Source organism: Thunnus maccoyii, chromosome 7 (genome assembly GCF_910596095.1).
Source record: "Thunnus maccoyii chromosome 7, fThuMac1.1, whole genome shotgun sequence".
In the NCBI taxonomy this organism is placed as follows: domain Eukaryota; kingdom Metazoa; phylum Chordata; class Actinopteri; order Scombriformes; family Scombridae; genus Thunnus; species Thunnus maccoyii.
In genome coordinates this window covers 31,556,877-31,578,122 of record NC_056539.1, presented here as the reverse complement: position 1 = coordinate 31,578,122, position 21,246 = coordinate 31,556,877, and the positions used below count along the sequence as shown (strand labels likewise).

General features: G+C 36.3%; 1 protein-coding gene across 1 annotated transcript; it reads right to left on the bottom strand.

Moving 5' to 3' along the window:
• Positions 1-910: 910 nt before the first annotated feature.
• Positions 911-5,915, bottom strand: LOC121900608 (phospholipase A2 inhibitor and Ly6/PLAUR domain-containing protein-like). The gene is made up of 5 exons (XM_042417040.1): positions 5,865-5,915; positions 5,591-5,758; positions 5,296-5,412; positions 4,131-4,232; positions 911-969 (listed from the first exon to the last, which is right to left on the bottom strand). Exons 1-5 carry the CDS (start codon positions 5,887-5,889, stop codon positions 911-913), a joined length of 471 nt encoding a protein of 156 aa, XP_042272974.1. The 5' UTR covers positions 5,890-5,915.
• Positions 5,916-21,246: the final 15,331 nt, after the last annotated feature.

Below are 21,246 nucleotides of genomic sequence, written 5' to 3'. Positions count from 1 at the left end.
ATTGTGTTGAAAATGGTTCACTGTTTGGAAGCATTTGATTGTCAAAGTGGCGACATCTGCTGGACAATTCATTTGTTTGGATGGATTAAATCTGTGTTTTATATATTGTGAAAAGTGGCTGATTGAGAGAGTCAGAGCTCGAATTCAAACCTTCTTCATTGACCCATGAATGTTTATCCCTCAGATATTAGCATTCTAGGTGAACTCTTTTATGAGACTACCTTATGGTTTGGTTATTGGTCCTGGTTTCCAGGTGGTGCCCCGTAATTATTAAGTGTTATTAATAATTGTATTAACTTTTATACTATTTATCTCTAATAATTATTAATTACTGGTAATAACCAACCATGCTCCTCACAGATCCAACAGTTGTTGTCCCCATGTGAGGTTCTCTAACAGTTGGTGCCCTGTATTATTATCTAATATTAATAATTCCTTAATTTTATAATTCATAATTATATCTGGTAACTAAGAGAGTTTCATTTAAACATACTACGGTTGAGCATAAAAATAGGGGAGTACAATAAATTTATGTATTTATGTATTAATAAATTGTGCATATTTTTGACTATAGTAGAAAAGATTCTATAAACTTATTTGACCAAAGACCCCTAGACGGGGAACTTCCAGAACCTGTTGGAGCAGAGGAGGAGGAAAACTGACATAATAGAATTCATAGTAGGGCACTTAACTATCTGGTCTACACACTCACATAAATAATTTAAAAAGCTATCAGAGTGAGCGGAGAAATTACTTAAAAATGGAAACAAGGGTACAGTCGGTGGCAATTGCTGGGACAGGTAGAGGGACTTCTCTGGGAAGTCCTACTTAGTGCAGATGGTGCCATTTCTTCCATTCCCCTGGGAGGACCATGTAAGACAATCACCAGAGTATAAGAGCCCACATATTCTTAAAACAGACACATCCTAATCTTCCACACATGAACTAGAGCACTAGGACAATCCACCACTGTGAGAGGAAAGAAACATCACAAGACACATTACCCCTGATCATCGGATAATGAAAAGATGGATTCCATACCACCATGCATCATAAGTGCTAGTAACCGCTCCATGGTGGTGGCCCTTTACTGTGTGCAAAGTTCATGGGTTGAAGACACTAAAATGTGATTCAAACCCAGACTGAACTCCTCCACAATTATGATGACATTTGTGTGTAAAATGTATTGATTATTTTTTTTCTTGTTCAAACATTTATTAGCCTAAGACAGTGTTTTGCAATATTAATTTGGAGAACATGATGAAAATAATGTAACAATGACTGAATGGTTTGAGTTGAACTATACATTAAGGTGTTTTCATTTTTACTACGTTTAAGTTTTTACTGAAGTTTGCTGTCTTTACCTTATGTTCTTAACATTGATTATATGCCTTAAAATGCCAGTTTTAAGTGCTTTAATCAGCAGGTAGTGTTTTTTATTCTAATATCTGAAAGCTAATATCACTATAACCAGAAGACCTGAGATGAAACTGAATTAAGATCAATTTAAAATATTATGACTTATTCTTGGTACTGATTATAACTACTCAGTAGTTGTTGATCAATTTTATTTCTTGTTTTTCTTTTTTATATATTTTTTATTGTAATCATGTTTGCATCATCCATACTGGTCACCCTGATTTATGTTTACTCGTGCTTACTCACCTCAAGAGATTTTTACCTCCTCAGCTTTTGAGTTTTTTTCTCCTGTGGCACCGATAGTTAAAGTAGTTAAACCCAGTGGTCTTTTACCTTTCTCTTGCCAGTTGGAGGGAGATTTGGCCCATGTAGTTGTGGCCTGTGACCTCTGCCAGGAGTCCTCATTTCTCTTGAGGATCCTTTGAACCTAACTGATTGTTGGGTTGGATGGAGCCCACAGGACAGAGGGTAGATCATTGAAGATTTAAAAGGGGCCATATTATGAAAAACTGGAAACTTATGAAAACTTATATCCCTATGATATTGTCTTAAGATTATGTTATACTGCCTTTATTGCCAAAAGCACACTGTAAGACTTTGTTTCTCTGCTTCCTGTGTGAAAATGTTGTGAACAGGTACCATCAATGGTGAGCTGTGGGACTCGGTCACTGTAACTTTTGTTTCTCATTAGACAGAGGCAGGGAGGGAAAGTCCAGGGAGGAAAGGCAGATAAGTGTTCGGCCTTCAACTCTTAACCCTTAGGAGTCTTGGGCTATTTTGGCCGTTTTTGCATACTTTTTGCCTTTATATATCATTTTAAAAAAATGTTTAACATGCCAATGTTTGGTATCTTTTTTTTCAGCACAACATCACCTATCTGACCAGACAATTTTTTCACTTTGACATACTATATCATCATATTTGACCAAAAAACACACAAAATACATAAAATCTGATTTGGAAAATTGTAGTGTTTTCACTGTAAGAAACACAAACATGTTAAACATGCTTACAATGGCTAATAAAACAGATTCTGATTGAATGGGTTTTGTCATGCTGACATATAATCCCAAAGTCAAGAGTCTTAAAGATACAAAACATCTCCAGGGTTGTGTATAAATAGTAGTCTATGCATTCTGTCAGAAGCCTACTGCATAAGGTTATATGCCTTGGCATCTTTGCAGCCTGGTTGCTTCCCTTAACGATAATTAAAGTAATCATAACATCTTATATGCTGATACTGATGTTTCTAATTTGACAGTATAGCCTTTGGCATTTTGTTGCAAGTGGCCATGGTATAGGCAATAATTATTATAATATAGGATAATAAAGTTCATAATAATAAATAATAAAAGTAAAGTTCATGCACAAATCATTCAGACATACTCTTTGCTTTTGTTTATTTCCACACAATTATCAGTTACACAAAGAGACAAATCATATATAGATATAATGCCTGTGGATCCTTGTGTTGTAGGATTACAGATACATGTAGTACAGTATGTTGCTTATGAAACAAGATGTCAGAGGTACGTTTGTATCTTAGTTGCACATATTGTGATAAGGTCCACTTGAAGTATGAAACAAAGTTATAAAAACATGTTTTATTTTTTAATAAAATGATTATTATGAAGCTAGTTTTCCCTCTCCCATTGATTTTTCTATTAATTTCAGATATTTTTCTCAAAAATTTAGTATTTGTATAATCTGAAACAAAATGTCAACTAAAAAATAATCTAGTAAACTAATAATGCATTCAATCCACTTACAATACACATGGATTTGAGAGAAAAATCCCAGGGAATATATAACAAGTAAATTAAAGCTGTGAAAAAGGTTTTCCCATCTCAGCGTCACCTAGACCCTTTCTCCTAAGTGTGGATTTTCTGGCTCTACTGCCAACCAAAGATATTGCCCAGTATCTCACCAACTGTGTAATACACCTGCTGGTCCACCGTGTCAGTGTCATGTTTTGCTTTGCCCAGGCATGAAAAGTACACACATGTGTACTTAATGCCAACAATACCATCTGGCAGCCATAGTAAATATGACCCAGAGAAGTAAAGTGGTTCAGATGATGTCTATATAAGGTGACTGCCTTATTAGGAGGAGGCAGGTTGGGTGGATGGCTGAATAGTTAGTTAGATGGCAAAAAAACTTTTTTAAAAAAAAACCTAACTATATTTGCTGTGGTGTTTGCTGGGTTAACCCTAACTCTAACCCCCTAATCCTAACCCATAAAACATAATTATCGTTTAATAGTGATTTGTAACGGTTTTGGAAAGCACAGACAAATTATGTTGTCTTGCCAATTACTGCTGATAGAGGCCATATTAGAAAATGCTCCTAACATACATGTGTGTACTTTTCACGCTTAAGCGAGGCAAAATGTGACACTGACACGGTGGACCAGCAGGTGTATTACATGCTTTGGCGTGATACCTGGTTGAAAGATAAGCAGTAAACCCAAGTCAGTGTTTCAAAAGATCCTGTCAGAGTCCTTTGGGTGGCTTCATAGATGCCCCATCTATATTTGTGCTTATGTTTTGTGTTCTAATAGAGGGTATAAATTAGGAGTCCCAGCAGCAGATGGATTATACCCAGTCTGATACAGCAGGCATCACTGGGATTAGTGGCTGGCTGTGTTGTTTGTATTATTTGTGTATTACATAAACTGGTCCCACAACAGGTTAGTCCACTGCTGATGTTACCAGCACTTTGCAGGAAAGGTAGATTACCCAGGCTGGCAGCAGCTACACACATGTTTGTAGATGCACAGCCAAACGCTGAAAAAGTGCTGTTTCCACTCGTCACTGCAGATGAAATATCACAGTTTTACTATTCAAAATACGGTGAGCTAATTTCAGGAATAATAACAATCTTAATAACTTTTTATTTGTATAGCACAGTTCATATGAGTGCAACTCAAAGTGCTTTAAATCAATAAAATCCAAAGGACAAAACACAAGACAAAAATAAAATCAAGTAAAAACAGAAAACACACTAAAACATAAATAATAAATATAGTATATATTTATATATATAGTTATAAATATGATTAATTAATATTGCCACTAAAACTACATAAAAGCAAGTCTAAAAAATATGTTTTACAGTTCTGTTTGAAGCTGTCCACCGTTTGTGATGCCCTGACCTCCTCTGGGAGGCTATTTCACAGGCGAGGTCTTACTTCTGGTCTGGGGAACGCTAAGGAGACCAGAGTTTGATGATCTAGCAGGGGCATGCCTAACCAGCATGTCAGAAATATAATAGGGTGCTAATCCCTTACGATTTAAAAACTAAAAGCAAAATATTAAAGTTAGTTCTAAAATGAATGGGGAGCCAATGAAGGGCCTTTAAAACAAGGGTGATAGGTTCTCTATGTCTAGTTTTGGTGAGGAGACGTGCTGCTGTATTCTGAATCATCTGTAGTTTGTTTAAACATTTCTTGGGGAAGCCTGAGAACAAGACATTACAATAATCCAGCCTGGTATAAAGCATGAATATAAATATTAGGGACGTAAAAGAAGCAATACCACAATGTTTCCTACCTCTATTCTTCTCTGAAATCTTGTTTTTGTGTCTGATATGAAAGAGAACCTTACTTCCTACTTCACAAAGATGTGTGATCAATTGATTTTTAAGCATCTCCTGTGTCATTCATTGCAGCATTATAAATGCCAATGGTTATTTTTTCAGTCTTTGGAGACCCCCCGCCATACTCCAGTTGCTTTCACTGAAGGTCAGTTATCTTTTGGGGAGTTTAAGGTTAAGCTATTTTGCAAAATTCAAAAGAAGGAATTTGTGTGGAATACTTTGAGGTAGCAAAACATATTTGGAGACAGTTTTCATTCATTTTGAACAAAAAAGACTCACAACTTGCTTGAAAGCAGCGGTCCTCTTCTCCTCTGCATTGTAATTGAGAGTTGCATTGACCAGTGATGGGGTCACAAGAGAAACACTGTAGGCTGTTATTCGCCATATCATTTGGGACTGGAACAGAAAAGAATTACATAATTTATTATAAAGACATATATTAGCCTATATATTGATATCACATATACATAATGACAAATATTCCAACATATTTTTTAAATATTTTTATATTTATATGTTTATAATAATTACACCCTATCTTTTCTTATATTAAATAAGATCCATCTGTACTCACAAGGTAGAGTTTCTGAGTTGCAGTTATCTGTGTTGCAGCACTGGACAGATGCAACTGCACTCAAACTACCCAGGCTGGTTGAATATGTTTGAGAGCCTGTGGTTGGACACAGGGAGGATGATGCACACGCTTTTAAGACTTGCTGTGTCTGAGTTCCAGATGAACTGACTACAAAATCAAAGCACAGTTTGTTGATGTTAACTGAAAGACAACATAACTCTACAGTACTATGTATTTTATTGAAAAGTACTAGAAAATATGAAGAAATTACTACCTTGAATGGAAGCTGTTATACACATCGTCTCTGAGGAGGAACATGTTAGTGAAATACACCCAGTACCACCTGCATTTGTGCAAGCAGTACATTGAAGAGCTCCAGCTGCAATGGAGGAGAAAAAATAGTCAGTGAATGTCAGACTGATTTTAGGCTGCCAACTTCACACCTGGCCAGGGACTACAGACAAAAACTAACCTTCTGGCTAATTCTGGCCTATTTACAGAAATATTTATTAATATGAAATGTCCCTGAGAAATAAACTGAATAAATAAATATAATAAATAAAATAACTGATGATCACATCACAAGTCAAATGTAAATAATTGAATTCCTGAGGTGCTCAGGGTTACAAAGTTTTGATCTTCTACATAGGCTGAAAATTCTTCTTATTGTTGTTGTGTCTAATATACACTAGACTTATTCGTGCACATAATATATCTGTGTATTTCTGTAATATATCAATGTTCAAGTCATGTCATGTCCAGTATGTGGACTAAGCATTGTAAGCATATCTATATAGCTTTTGTATGTAATTTAATTAGTTTTCTTATTTTGATAACTATATGTGTATATATATATATGTGTGTGTGTGTGTGTGTGTGTTCTGAAAAGTTTAAATTTGACTTTCTAGTACCTGCAGAAACTCCAATGTAAGAATAAGTAGAGTTACCTGTGCTGAAGAGCGCCCAGATTACAGTTAGTGAGAGGATCAGCTTCATCATGATGAACATGTAAGTACTGTAGATTAGTTTTCCTGGACAGTGATACTACACCTTATCAACTGCACCTTTTTATACTGTACAGGTGTTGGATCAATTTATGACATATGCATGCTTAAAAACCAGAGGAACTGGGTGTGCTCCTATTCTCACACCATGAACTTTTACTCACTTCCTCTTTTGTCACTTGGAATCACCACTGTAAAATAAAACTGTAGAATAACTTCCTGACTCATACATGCTTGTTTTTTTTTCATCATTTGGAATGTTTTGAAATTGATAACCCGTCTGTATACGCCGTTCAATGATGTTGAAGGTATGATACAAGTATACAGCTGTCTCACCTTAAGTGTCAGGTCAGTACTCAGATTTACTATAGTACAATTTGAGATACTTGTACTTTACATGAGCATGTCCATTTAATGGTTTATCCCTCTTTCTCTAAACATGTTTGCTCCACTACATTTCAGGCGACAATGTGGTACATTTTACTATGCTAGGATGAAGCAGTCTATCATACTGATAGCTTGGTTTATGAAATTGAAATGAAATTGTCTCCATCCCCTGTATTGCTCACAAGCTCTCTTTCCCTAAATGTGTTAATCTAATAATCATCCCTACCACTGGTGGTGGTGAAGTGTGCGACAAAGCACCTAATAATGTGTAGAACCAAACATCTAATGTAATCAAAATTGTGACCTCATACCGTCCCAAGCGCAGGCCTTCAAAACTGTCAGCTAATAATACAAAGTGTCTAATTCCAATTAATATTTCATCTAGTGGTAGCTCTATAGTTCTGCCTACAGACGCTTAAATTTGGTTTAATAAATATCAGATCACTGTCTACCAAAGCCTTACTAATAAATGATCTGATTCATGCACATAGTTTTGATATGATTGGGTTATGTGAAACATGGTTTAAACCAAATGTTTTCTTTCCCTTAAAAGAAGCTTCCCCACCTGACTATACTTATGCCCATGTAGCTAAGATATGTTCAATTTAACCTTCAGACTTGACACTAAATTCAACTCATTTGAGGCTAAGTCCATCTCCCTCAGCCATGAACAGACTCTGTTCATTCAACACTCTTATACTCTATCGGCCACCTGGTCCTTACTCACAATTTTTAGAAACATTTGGAGAATTTATCTCAGATCTTGTTAATCATTCTGATGAGATTCTAATCTATATCTAATCTATAATTCTTGGTGATTTCAATATTCACCTGAAAAAGGCTGGTGATCCTTTTAAGTAAAGTCTTTCTGGCACTTGTTGATACTTTTGGTTTCGCTTAGTTCCCACAACAGGTTGGTCGACTCATTGCGATGGTAACACCCTTGATTTTATCTTATCTTAAGTGATCGTTGTGACTTATCTGACAGTCTGTCCATCCACACCTGCTGTATCACATTTTCTCATTAGATTTGAAGCATCATTGTCCTGTCCTGTTGATGTTGGCACAGATGTATTTACTACTCACCATACTGGTCCGTCTACTAAAGCTGCATTTGATCAGCAGTTGCCTGAAGTCTTGGCTCCTTTCACTGCAGAGACAGGCTCTGTTGAAAGTTTCACTAGTGTCTTAAGTGCAACCCTCTCTAGTCTCTTGGATTCAGTTGGACCTCTTATTACCAGAACTAGGTGACTAAAGAGGTCTACACACTGGTTTAATAAAAAGGCACAAGCTCTTAAACGGGCCTGCAAGAGACTGGAACATAAATGGTGAAAATCAAAATTGGAAGTTTTTTACCTAGTATCTTTGCACAAGTGTTTATTGAAAGACAAGCATGCTTCAGAGATTTCTCTCGCTTAAGCAATATTAATAAACATAATCCTAGATTTCTCTTCGACACTGTAGCTAAACTTACTAAAAAGGCAGCCATCCGTTACTTGCTCACCTATCATGGCTCATGAGTTGCTAGACTTTTTCTGCAATAAGATTGATGAGATTAGAATCAAAACTATTTCTTTAACTCCAGCTGCTCCTGCAGATCCTGTCTTACCAAATTCATACTTATACAAAGATCACAGATAGTCCCTGTTCTTGCAATTCTTGAGACTATCTCCCTGCTTATCTCCTACTTGACCCTTTTACCAGCAAAACCTTTCAGACATCTGTCCTGTTATGGGACCTACAATGCTAGATATTATTAATTCATCACTTATTACTGACATTGTCCCCAGAGGTGTTAAGACAGCTGTGGTTAAACCTCTACTTAAAAAACTGAACCTCGATCCAGGGTCTCTTAATAACAATCGACCAGTCTCTAATCTTCAGTTCTTTTCAAAAGTACTAGAGAGAGTTGTGTCTGAAAAACATTCGACTCATATAAAAGAAAAATATCTATATGAAACCGTTCCTTTCAAGGCCTGTCTGTCCACTGAAACTGCTCCAACCAGAGTGGTAGTTGATCTTCCTCTTGCTATGGATTCAGATTGTACCTCTGTGCTTTTTTTACTGGATCTCAGCACAGCCTTTGACACCACTGATCACGGAATACTATAAGACAGACTACATTGAAATTTGGGTGTCTCTGGCTTAGCTCTCTTGGCTGTTTGTAAAGCACTGACTATGGCCTGTTCAGAGTTACTTGTTAATGTTTTCAGTTGCTTTGTTCTATTGCTACCCATATAGTGTGGCCATGGCTCAGTCAACAACAGATCACCATCTTATAAATAAACCTGCATTCTATGTGTGAACTGTCCATAGCTGATTATGGTACTATGCAGATGTATTTACCATTCATCACACTGGTCTGTCTAGTGTAGCTGCATTTGTTCAGGTGTTGCAGTTGCTGTGTGTGTGTGTGTGTGTGTGTGTTTGTGATGGCCCTTCCCACTATGCTTGTTTGTTTGCATTGGTCTGCTGCCTGTTTTGCAGATAATGGGAGTTAGCTCTCCATTCCTTTGTTTGGTTTGGTGCACCAGCCAACGCTTTTTATACCATAGTTTCACTATCTCTTTTCCACACACTGCTAACATGACTGATGTCTCTCCTACTTACACACCCCACTAGATAGTTATTATGTTTATTTGTTTGCGTTAAATAAATTACTTTTTGATTGATTTGTCTGTGTTTGGCCTCCCTTTCTTGTTGCCAGCCTTGAGCCAGGTGGTAATAATTGGGGCCTTGTCCGGGATGTAGGAAAGGTTAGTGCTGGGCAACTGGTAAAGATAACATTTTGTTTAAGGGAGTGTGGCACACAAATTTTGGCTTGCTCTGGCATTTTTAGGGGTTGATAGGTTGGTGTGGTGTGGTTGGACTATCTGTATTCCAGTAAATGGTTTGCTCCATAGATTTTGGCCTGGCAATGTTAAATTGTGTTTTCCTGAGCTGCCAGTAAGTGGTAAGGGTCAGTTAGTCATTTGGATCCCTTATTCCTGATAGGCATATGCAATGAGGGGCACTAGGTGTCTCCACTGATCCTTTTTTTTGTTTTATTTTGTTGTTTTTGTGCAGTAAATGGTTAGAGCAGTTGCTCTGGTTCACTTCAATGACTGCCTAGGTGATTTTCAGCGTGCTGAAGATTAACCGGGTTACTGGGTTTTGATCTTAATTTATCTTGCCACTAACCTGCATGAAGTCTAGGGTTGAGTGAGTCAGCTAGTATTGGTTAGGGAGTTAGCCAGAGGAATGGGGTTCCATATTAAAAGCAGCCTGTAACCATGTTAGGTAGTGGTGGTAGTTTGTAGTTCTGGCCTGTCTGTCGTGTGTGGTACAACAGGGTATTTAGTGCTGGGGAAAAGTGACCCTAAGTGGTGAATTGGTAGGATGGCCTCCATTGAAGACTTTGTTCAGTCTCCAAGTGAGGATTTACTAAATTCTTACAAAAAAGATCATCTCTTGAAAGTGGCTGACTATTTCAGTGCTGAACTTCCTAAAAAAGTTACACAAAGATGAATTGTTTGACACATTAAAAGCCCAATCGGTGGAAAGAAAGGTTTTGTCTGTCCTAGTGGAGGATGCAAGTGCACCTGTAGGAGTAACTAGTTTTTCTGACGTAGCCTCCCCCATGGTAAGTGGGTCAGGTAAAATGTCTAATAAAGCTCCTGGTCTGGCTGGACTTGGGGTTGGGTTGACATCTGAGCAACAAAAACAGCTTCTTCTGCTACAACTGCAACAGGAACAGAAGAATGCTCTGGAGTTAGAAAAGATGCTTGTCTTCGGGAAGCTGAACTAGCTCATGTTCAAGCAAAACAACAGTTAAATTTGAAGCGCTATAAGTTGGAGCTTATAAGTGAAGGAAAGCTTCAGGCCGAGCAACTTCAGACTGAAGAGTCAGCATTGCTTGTTCCTTTTACTCTTTCTTTTGCTGTTCATTTATGGTCATTTCCAAAGTTTAATGAAAGGGCCCCCAACATCTTCTTTGTGTTGTCTGAACATTTAGCAGAGGCTCAGCCTTGAGTGTTACTAATAGCGGTGGCTACCATCTGGTGAAATGAGTGTTCAGTGTTGAGGAAAAAATTGAAGCCCACTAGTTAATTATTATGTTTTTTTGTTTGATTTAAATAATTACTTTTTGATTGATATATCCATGTGTGGCCTCCCGTCTCAGTGTGTGTGTGTGGTATAAAGTTCAAGTGCCTTGTTCTATTGCTACCCGTATAGCGTGGCTGTGACTCAGTCAACAATAGATTATTTTCTTATTATGAATAAACCTGCATTCCATGTGTGAACTGTCCATAGCTGAATATGTTACTATGCTGCTTTGACATACTGGTGTTCAAGTTTGCTGTCTGTTGTAGCGTAAAATGTTCTAAAACTGTTGTAAAATGTTGTTGGCCATTCAAATAGATAAAAATGAGTACATTATGTGAAGACAGTAGGTTTATGCACATCCCCCATTTGTTCAATCCAAATTGTTGTTGTATTTGGAACAAATGTTTATAACACATACTGATGATCATCCTGATAAGCAGGGTGGTGTTCAGAGTGAGAACAGCAGTGTGTGAAAAAATGCAGAGCTCTCTATAGAGACTGATCATAATCTTAACTAGAAGAACCTGATTAAACATTAATCTTTTGATATAAATGAGGGTGTGTTAGTATAAAACCAAAACTTGAAGATGTTTACTAATGACAAGAGTGAACATTTTTACATGAATAATCCAGTCGTAAGTACAACAGGTCAAAACTGAAGCACAAAGTCGTTGGCATTTTCTCGATTGTACTCCACCTTTTCATCTGAATGCTGGTGTTTCTTTACCCATCGTACCTCTTTTTAGCTGAAATCTTGTCTCAGCTATTCACCTGGTGAGTATACAGTTTTTATTAGTGATAGAAAGAGACTTGATACCTTCCACCTTGCGAAAACAAGGCAATTCAAAATGCTTTACATAAGACATAAAAGGCAAGAAATAAAACACATCATGACAACATAAAATCTGATCTTTCCTCGACTTGCTGCAGACCTCATTTGTTAGAGATTGTCAGCCAGAAACTTGGGTCTGTTCAGGTCCTTTTGAGTCTTCTTTCCTGTCCTTTGCATTTCTGATTTGAGGGTACCTTTGAGCCTTCTGGGGCCTAGCTTGAGGGAATACTAAAGAAATAAACCTTTCAACCAAGTGACGTGCATTAGGGGAGATGTTAGGCTATCGTGAGGCAAGCAAAACCTCTTGCACAAATAGCACTAACTCCATACTACAAGTGTCGCTGGAGTTCTCATCTCTTTAGACTTCTTTCCCTTCTCCGTGCACCTTGGAAGTAGGTGAAGTTGTGCCAGAGACCCTTACCCTTTTTATTTATTATTGAAGAGGTATTTGTTTATTAAGAAGACATTTTCCATTGTGCAGAAACTTGTGAGGTTGTTTTTCCAAGTGAATACTGTTTTTGTATTTTTTTTTTTTTTTAAGTGGTTGGGAGCTGGTTCTTAGGCTTCTCTCTGATCAGCTGTGGCCTGGAGAATCAGTATGGCCACAAAATGACACATAAAAAGGATTAAAAAAGTAAAATAAAATAGAAGATAAAAATAAGCTAGAATAGAAGTACATCTATAGTGCATGACATGAATAAATAGTTCCAAATTTACTGTAATGAAGCTGAAACAAAGTTGAGACTGTTAAAGATTTCTTTTATTATTTCATTACAGGCTGGAGTGTCTTTTTGAGTGCTGCCATCTCTTTGTGTCTGCAGCATTCAGTGGATGAAACAGACTGTTGCTGTCCGGTGTAATAAACACTGACCTTGTGGGTATGAACACTGAAACTCACATGTTCTCTCAGATTCAGTCATGTGACTTCACTGAATTTTTAAAATGTACCAACAAGTCAACAAATAAGTTTAACCAGCCAAACAGATCAACTGCCTTCTGTTTGTTGCATCTAGTACATTTATTTTGTCTCTCATGTTACAGAAATATTGAAATATTTATGGGTATTTATGTTTGTATGCTTTTCAAATTTTGCCTGTAATTTAGATAACATGAATGAAAGTTCCACACAAAATTGGTGTTTATTAAATATTTAGGTGATATTAACATATATTTTGTTTTATATTTGAGTAATTTATTCAATGCATTTTAATCAAAATATTTTAATCTAAATCTATTCAATAATATTACATGTCATTTTATTGTCATATTATTTTTAGTAACCATTGATCACATTTTTTATCTAACCTCCGAAAATATTTTCAAGCTCCATCAAAGATACTCTCAAGCAACGTTTGTTTTTGCTTTTTACTGATGTTAGCTGGTTGTAACAGTACAGAAGATAAATATATGATGACAGACTCTTTTTGACCTGAAATAAAATCTTCACTCAAGGTGTGTCTTACTTACTTTTTCCAGAGCTTTAAACTAAATCTCAAGTTCTTCATCAGAGGATGGCATTACAAGATGATATGAACTTAATAAAAGATGGACGTATGTGGTTGTTTATGAACAGAGACAAGATGTACATTCCATGGAGATAAGTTACAACATAACTCTAAGTAACAACTAAATATTTACACACATGCCTCTATGGTAGGTGTAAATCATAAAATGTAAAACAGGCTGCCACACAGCATCATTTTTTAACACAGCATTAATTGCAGCCATTTTTACAACACAGTAATCCAGTATAGACCTAATTTATTGATATAATATTTAAATACTGATCTAGCTTACTGTTACGATGCCAAGTGGCTAATGCCAGCTCACACATAGCTGGTGCAACTCAGTGCAGAAATCTATGTTTTTATGGATATAACGTTAGCCATTATCACTGATATTGGTCAGTGAAATTTCAGCACAATGCCTTGTGTTCTAGGAAGGAGCAGTTATCCAGAGCTTTGAGAGAGCTTTGAGGGAGCTCTCAAAGCTACTGAAAGGCTACTGTAAGATTTTCTTCCTTTCTAAGAACTATAATTGACAGCATACACAAACATTTTTGTAACTTTCCTTTAACGGAAAATTTCAATTCAATTGAATCTTCATATAAAACATCAACTATTTAAATAACTTGTATTTTTCTCCAAAACAAAATAAAAAGTGCACCAGGTTACAGGACTAGGAGAGAGCTTTTTTGTACAAATAAATCCAACTGAAAACTGCAGAACATCCCACTTTATCTAACAATATGATTTACTTTCCCAAAAGAAAACAGGTGTAACAGATCTGTAATGGAGATTTAGATACATACTGCCATCTTGTGGTGAAAGCAACACACTTTTTTTGTTTTGACTTTATTTTGACAGCATAGCTATAGACGTTGACAATATGTTCTCTGAAAATAAAAATATGTTCAAAAAAAGCAAAATCAGCTCAGAACAGTTAAATTTTTGTTTGGTTGTTTATTTAAAAGATAAATCCTTAATAATCTTAATAAAAAACAGTGGTGGAAAGTACCTAAGTACACTTACTCAAATACTGTACTTCAGTACAATTTTGAGGAACTATTCCACTACTTTCAGAGGGAAATATTATACTTTTTACTGCACAACATTTATCTGACTGATATCAGATCATCATTTTTTGAAATATGCATTAAAAAAGATTTATCTAATAATATAGGTTGTTAAAATAAACTTTATCTTGACAACATTAAAATGCTGTTTACATGTAAACATCAATGAATCAGTATTACAAATCATATACACTGTATATGATAAATATATCACTATAAATTGAGTCAATTTGCATAATGAGTAGCTACTTTTGATACTTTGATAATTTAAGTACATTTTGCATGCTTTGCAAATTTTGTAGTTTTGCTTAAGTAGAATTTTTAATGCAGGACTTTTGCTTGTAAAGGAGCATTTTTCCATTATGATATAGTTACCTTTACGTAAACACTTACATGTTGTTTTAAATGTATTGCTAGAATCCACAAAAACACCAGATTTTTATTTTTTTTTTTCAAAAAAAAATATTTCCCACCTGTATCCCAAGTTATATTGTTTAACATTACACCTTGAACTCACAAGCTACTACAGCACATGATTCAGTAAATTTACTTAACTCTGCTCAGCTCTGGTATGAGTCAGAGAACATCATGAGACTTACAGAAATCTGATGATGATGATATGAACTGGTATAAAAACTTGGAGGGGACAAAGTTCCATTTTGTTTCTTTACAAATTAATGTGTCAAAAGTTGTACCTTCCTCCGACTCACCTGCCACGTATTCAGGTCTGCATAGATTTTTTTCAAAAACATTTCTTGACAAATGAAAGCGTCATCATCTGAGCTCCATGTTGAGTCATGACTTTTTTTTTTTATTTGTATCAGTATGACAGACATATGGTTGTAGGTTTCTATTACCAGGAAAATTAGGTGCACCGATTCCAAAGTCAGTCCTCCACATGGTGTTATTTATAGCGCCATAGAAGTTATACATTAATGATTTTATGGTGCATATTAGAAAGCTATTGAGTCCAGATAATAGCTGCATGATGAGGAGAGTGGCTGCTTCTGCACGTCATATTTATAATCAATAACACTCTTAATATGTTAAACATTATGAATCATTCTTCAAAAAGATATTCCCTCATTTGGTGTTTTGATGATGGTGATGGAGAGCGCTGTCTAACACATCAGTCCGAAATCTCCCATAGGTGTTCAACTGGGTTGAGATCTGGCGTCTGTGAAGGCCATAAGATATGATTCACATCATTTTCATACTCAAACCATTCAGTGACCCCTCGTGCCCTGTGGATGAGGGCATTGTCATCCTGGAAGAGACTACTCCCATCAGGATAGAAACATTTTATCATAGGATAAAGGTGATGACTCAGAACAACTTTGTATTGATTTGCAGTGACCCTTCCCTCTAAGGGGACAAGTGGACCCAAACCATGCCAGCAAAATGCCCCCCACAGCATAACAGAGCCACCAGATCCCCTCACTGTAGGGGTCAAGCATTCAGGCCTGTACTGCTTTTTCCTTTAATTTGTCACCTATCTGTATCTGGACAAAGTATAAAAATAAATCAGATTTTGGGATTTCTGCATTATAGTGTTTGGTCTTTGTTTCACTTTACAGCAAGTGTGAATGGGAATTTCACTCAGGACACCATCAGGTCGTGTTTGCCATCCTCCCTTGTCAGTGAAGGAAACCACACATTTTCTATTAGTGTTGGTTTTGGAACTATGTCTGCATCTGTTCATTTCTGCAACACAGTCAAGCTATGCCTTGAAAGTAAAGAGAAAAGTTTCCCTTTTTTTGTGTGAAAAACAACCTGCAGTGTTTCTCCAGTGATGATGAATCTTCTGCTGTGCGTAACAAGACAGTTCAGTGTGTGTGAGTGGATGACTGCTGCATTAATGGGACTGGTGAGCCCTTATGATCATTTTGTGCCTCAAAACACATTATTGCTGCCTTCAAAGTGGCCATATCCTGTTGCGTAAAATCAAGAAGAAAAAAAAAAAAAAAAAACTTTGAAAAACTGGTCTAACAATGATTTTGTCATGTGAGTCAGTGTGCTTCTGAGGGTTTGTCTGAAGTTTGATGGTTTCTTAAGTCAGAATTACTCATTGTTACAGAGAAGAGAAGCTTGATACCAGGCTGAAAAACAGTGCTTCTGTCTGTCTAGATAAAAGTTTTCAGTTTGCAGTGGTGGAGGAAACAAAGCTTTCTGAAGCACTGAATTAGTTTGAAGCAGTTGTGTTGAAAATGGTTCACTGTTAGAAGAATTTGATACAATCAAAATGGGGACATCTGCTGGACAATTACTGGCATTTTGTGTGTATGGATGGATTAAAATCTGAGACTGTGATGAAACAGTTTGTCTGAATACAAGTGGTCTAACTGCTTTCATTGTCGTTATTTTGTTCAATAAAGTTTATAAAACCTTTGAAGAGTCTAGAGTTCAGCTTTTAAAAACTGTCAGACTCAAAACCAGCACGACCTCTGTGTGATATAACAAGACGCAGTTTAGAGTAGTCTTGTGATTGATGGTCAAAACATCTTGCAGTGATACCTTTGCCTTGAAAGGTTGATACTGTGTTGAGTAGTCTGCTTTGAGTGTAATATCACTAGTCTGCTGCACCTCTGACCACCTAGCATCACTGATGGGTGTAGTCAGAAATGTGCTTTATTGTAACCACGTCAGTGATGTCACGGTGTACTGACACACCCTGAAGTGCATGTCTTCATCACTGCAGCTTGGTGAGAAATAAAAACACGATTTCGGGGAGTTAAATTGATATTTAAGATCTGAAATCAACCTTTCAGTGGCTTTAAATGTGTGACATTTAGAAAAGAAATGCTAAATGTTATGTGTCTTTACGTGTGCTCACCCCACCAGTCACAGTGAAATGCATAAATACTATGACAATTAAAGGAAACTGTTTTTAGTCCTGTTTACACTTTACAAAGCCCATTTATCACTATAAATGGCCTTCAGTTGTATTCATAAACCGCTCCCTGTCAAGGGAGAAGCAGGAGATGAACCCAAATGCAGGAGAAAAAAAAGCCAGAATGAACTGAAGAATGTCTCTTTAATAAAGATTCAGGCGTGCAGGCGCAGCAAAACAAAGGATCCAACCAGATTGAACTGAAACACATGACTGAAATACTAACTGAACTAATGAGGAGATGAGGTGCAGGTGGGGAGATGGGCAGAGAAACCCAGGTGAGGGGAATGAGGAGATGAAACAGGAGAACGGGAAAGAAGCTGATAGGCTGTGGAGAACACTGGGAAAAGAGCAGGGCTAACGAGGATGATGCAGGGCAGGTGTGGAGGAAAAAGCAGAACAGACACAGGAAAAACCCAAAACAGCAGAAAACCAAGAAACCAGAAAACATAATCCTCCTCAAAATAAACCAAAATACATAAACCCGTCTAAGAATATAAATAAACTTAATATACATAAACTAATAAACTTAAATACACAAGTACATTATAACCTTATTTATAGTTTCATGATGATGCAGTTCTGCTCACATGGCAAATTATTCAAATCTACAGAAACAAATGCCAAACAAACTCTTTCTTCATAATGTGTTGAGGATGAGTTACAGAGAGTCCAGCCATTGAACAAACATCTGTCAGTCTCTGGATAAGAACATCTGATAAATGCCCTAAATGTAAATACAGAAGAACTGGAATGAACTCCCTGCCACTCAATCCAGTTCAACAAACAGGGAAAAAGTCCAAGGGCATCTGGTGGACTGGTGGAGGGACATAGAGTCAGACTGGGACAGAACCTGAAAATATGAAACATCACCCTGCAACAAGCATCACAAAACATCACTATGTTCAATAAAGTTCAATTAAAGCAGAGATAAATCAGGAACCATTTTATTCATATATATCAGAAAAGCTTTATAAGGGTGGCATTCCATGTGTATCTTTCTGAAGAATGTTGTGTTGGGTGTAAGTACACTGAGAGCCGCTAAACCAGAGTCAAATTCCTTGTATGTTTAAACATACTCGGCCAATAAAGGTGATTCTGATTGCTGTTGTGTTTTAAGTGAAGGTGGAGGAAGAAGATAAGAGACAGAAACATTCTAACTGTATAGTTTTAAGCTCTTCGGGTGTCAGTTCCTTGTGTCGTTCTTTTGGCTTGGTTTCTTTCTTTTCTTCTCCATTTCTTTTTCCTCTTCTGAGTCCCGTTCTTCAAAACTTCATAACAAGTAAGCTCTGACAGCTGTGCTCTTTAATGTTGCTATGGTTACAAGTTGGGTAGCGGGTGAATTTAGGATGGTTATTAAACTTAAGCTGACCTATGTGTGCATTAAACGGTTCTAATGCACACCTGCTGGCCAATCAGAAAAGACTTTTCGCCCAGACCATGGTATAATACAATTTAATATCCATTAAATAATTATTCCAGTTTAAGTAAAAAAGTATATTTTATCATAATTATACAAATATAAAAACAGTTTTGAATGGATAAGCAACAGAAACAGCATTACACAAAAAAGGGGGTTCTAGGCTACTTGTTACATGACACCATGTATCTTTGCAAACTAACTTTTTGGCTTATACCATTTACTATCATCATTTATCATTTATCATCATTCGTCATTATCTGCTGCTTACCACTGTCCTGCTTTCTTTTCTCCTCCTCCTTTTTCTCTCTCTTTCATTCTTTGCTCCCAGACAGATAACTCCTCTCTATTTTGAAAACAGTAGTGACCTGGATGTGACACAGGTCACACAGACGAAAATGAGATGGGGCCCCTTAGGGGGAGTTTCCTAGTCCTGGCTGTCGCTGTAATGGTACTGCAGTTAAAAGGTGTTCCCACATATTGAGACAGTGTGAGTCAGTCCTTAGGGGCCTCCTCATGCCTCTGTCAACTATACAGGCACGTGTCTCCGTAGAAACAAACAAAAAGCAGAGATTTTGGGGGGCATCTGGGTGGCCAATCAGATTGTAGGGGTGGCACTGGCCACCACAGCCACCACTTTAAAACCACACATTGGCATTCTGACCAAAGAAGAAGATCAAACTTTTCTTCTGAGACAATTTTCAGTTTACAAGTGACAATTATTTTGGAGACATTTCACAACAAATCCAACACATCTGACTAGGTGAGTTTTATTAAAATAATTCTGAAATTTTATTGATATGACGCTCAGGGCTGAAGTTCATTTCGATACCTTGAAGGCCTTGATGTTTTCATTTTAACAATTTATTTACTAATTATTTAATAATATTAAGTTACATTTGATTCTATTCAACTTAACTTCATTTCGTCTCATTTCTGTACTGAGGTGTAGGTGTTATCAGTATCAGACTTTCACTTCTGAATGTTGACAATGTTTTATGATCCAATATTTATTTAATTTTTTTTAATGGAACTGGATTATTTCAAAAATATTTCGTAATAATATAATTTGTAATAATAATCTGTTGTTTTATTGCATTTTTTGTACATTTATTTATTTTACCATTTTTAATTTTCCAAAATATCCTTTTATCAATTATCTTGATTTTATATATATATATATATAAAATCAAGATAATTGATAATTGATATATACATCTGCTGTGTACAGCAAGAAAGTTAATTTTGCTGCTTTGAAAGTGAAAAAAGTGTGTCCAGTAACTTCCTCTTTTTAAGGTTCTCTATATAAAATATTTCCTGTAATCTGCAGATTTACTCATCATGATGAAACTGATCCTGTCTCTCACTCTCATCTGGACACTCTCCAGCACAGGTAACCTCACTCACTCTTAAAACAGCATTTCTGCAGGTACCTGTCATGTCAGGTAGTTCATAATTCTACTATTTTTTTAGTGTGTCTGCCAGGTGCTTACTTTTGTTCAAGTTCAAGTTCATCATCATCATCATTTATGTTTTGTTTGTTATATCATCTGTATAGCAACCACAGAAATCTACAAACGAATATAAAAACACTAAAATGACAAATTTGCAGCAGAAAATATGTTTAGAAAGAAACTTCATGCTGCACAGAATTCATTTTTTTATCAGCATAATGAAGAAACATCTTTTATGGAGCTATCAAGTTACAAAAAGTTCACTATTTAATTTGTATTTCCTACAATATTCACTCATGTCAACTAAAGCATGATTAATATTTTTATAGTAACATAGTTATAGTTATGTTTTGGTTAAATAATAAAAACATCAACACAGACTTGAAGAACAGGACATGTTTACTTTTTCATTACTAAAACAAAATCACAATCTTTCCTCAAACATAAGTTTTTCTTTATTGGTCACAGAAATGTCCCAGTTAACATCATTTTACATAGTGCCGTTTCATTCTTTAAACATTTTTAGAAAGAGAGATAATGCAGATGTCAGCATGACAGAAAACTGTACAGCTAAAGGCTGCAGCCATTTAATTTGATGCCTGATTTCTGATATTTTATATATTTGTTAAGAAGAATTTATTGGATTTACTTTGGCTTATATACCATTCTGTCATTGTGTGTTTTTAGGGTTGTCTCTCATCAGATTAACTTTGAATACTGTATCTGTGTTAATATGACAAACAGGATTCATGTTGATTGTTCAACTCACTCTGATTTATTTCATAAATTGCAGCTGAAGCTCTTGAGTGTTGGACTGGTCAACAGTTTTTTAGCGCAAAGCAACCAACCTTACGTCCATGTAATGCTACTGAGGTGTGTGCAACTGTTGTTGCAGAAGGTAGTTGTAAAAAGTATTAAGTCTGATTTTTCCTCAATGTCATTCACTTAATTAGTTTTGCCATTCATGGGATTTCTGCCTTACAGTGTTCGGTCTGTGTTTCACTTTAC

What these genes read in the sequence shown, in the direction of transcription:
- LOC121900608 (XM_042417040.1), bottom strand. Translation starts at nt 5,889, where the DNA reads ATGTGTATAACAGCTTCCATTCAAG. An exon ending in CAACTCAGAAACTCTACCTT is followed by an intron (nt 5,413 to 5,590) that starts GTGAGTACAGAT and finishes TTTCTGTTCCAG; the next exon opens with TCCCAAATGATATGGCGAAT. An exon ending in ACCTTTCCTGCAAAGTGCTG is followed by an intron (nt 970 to 4,130) that starts GTAACATCAGCA and finishes TTCCTCTCACAG; the next exon opens with TGGTGGATTGTCCTAGTGCT.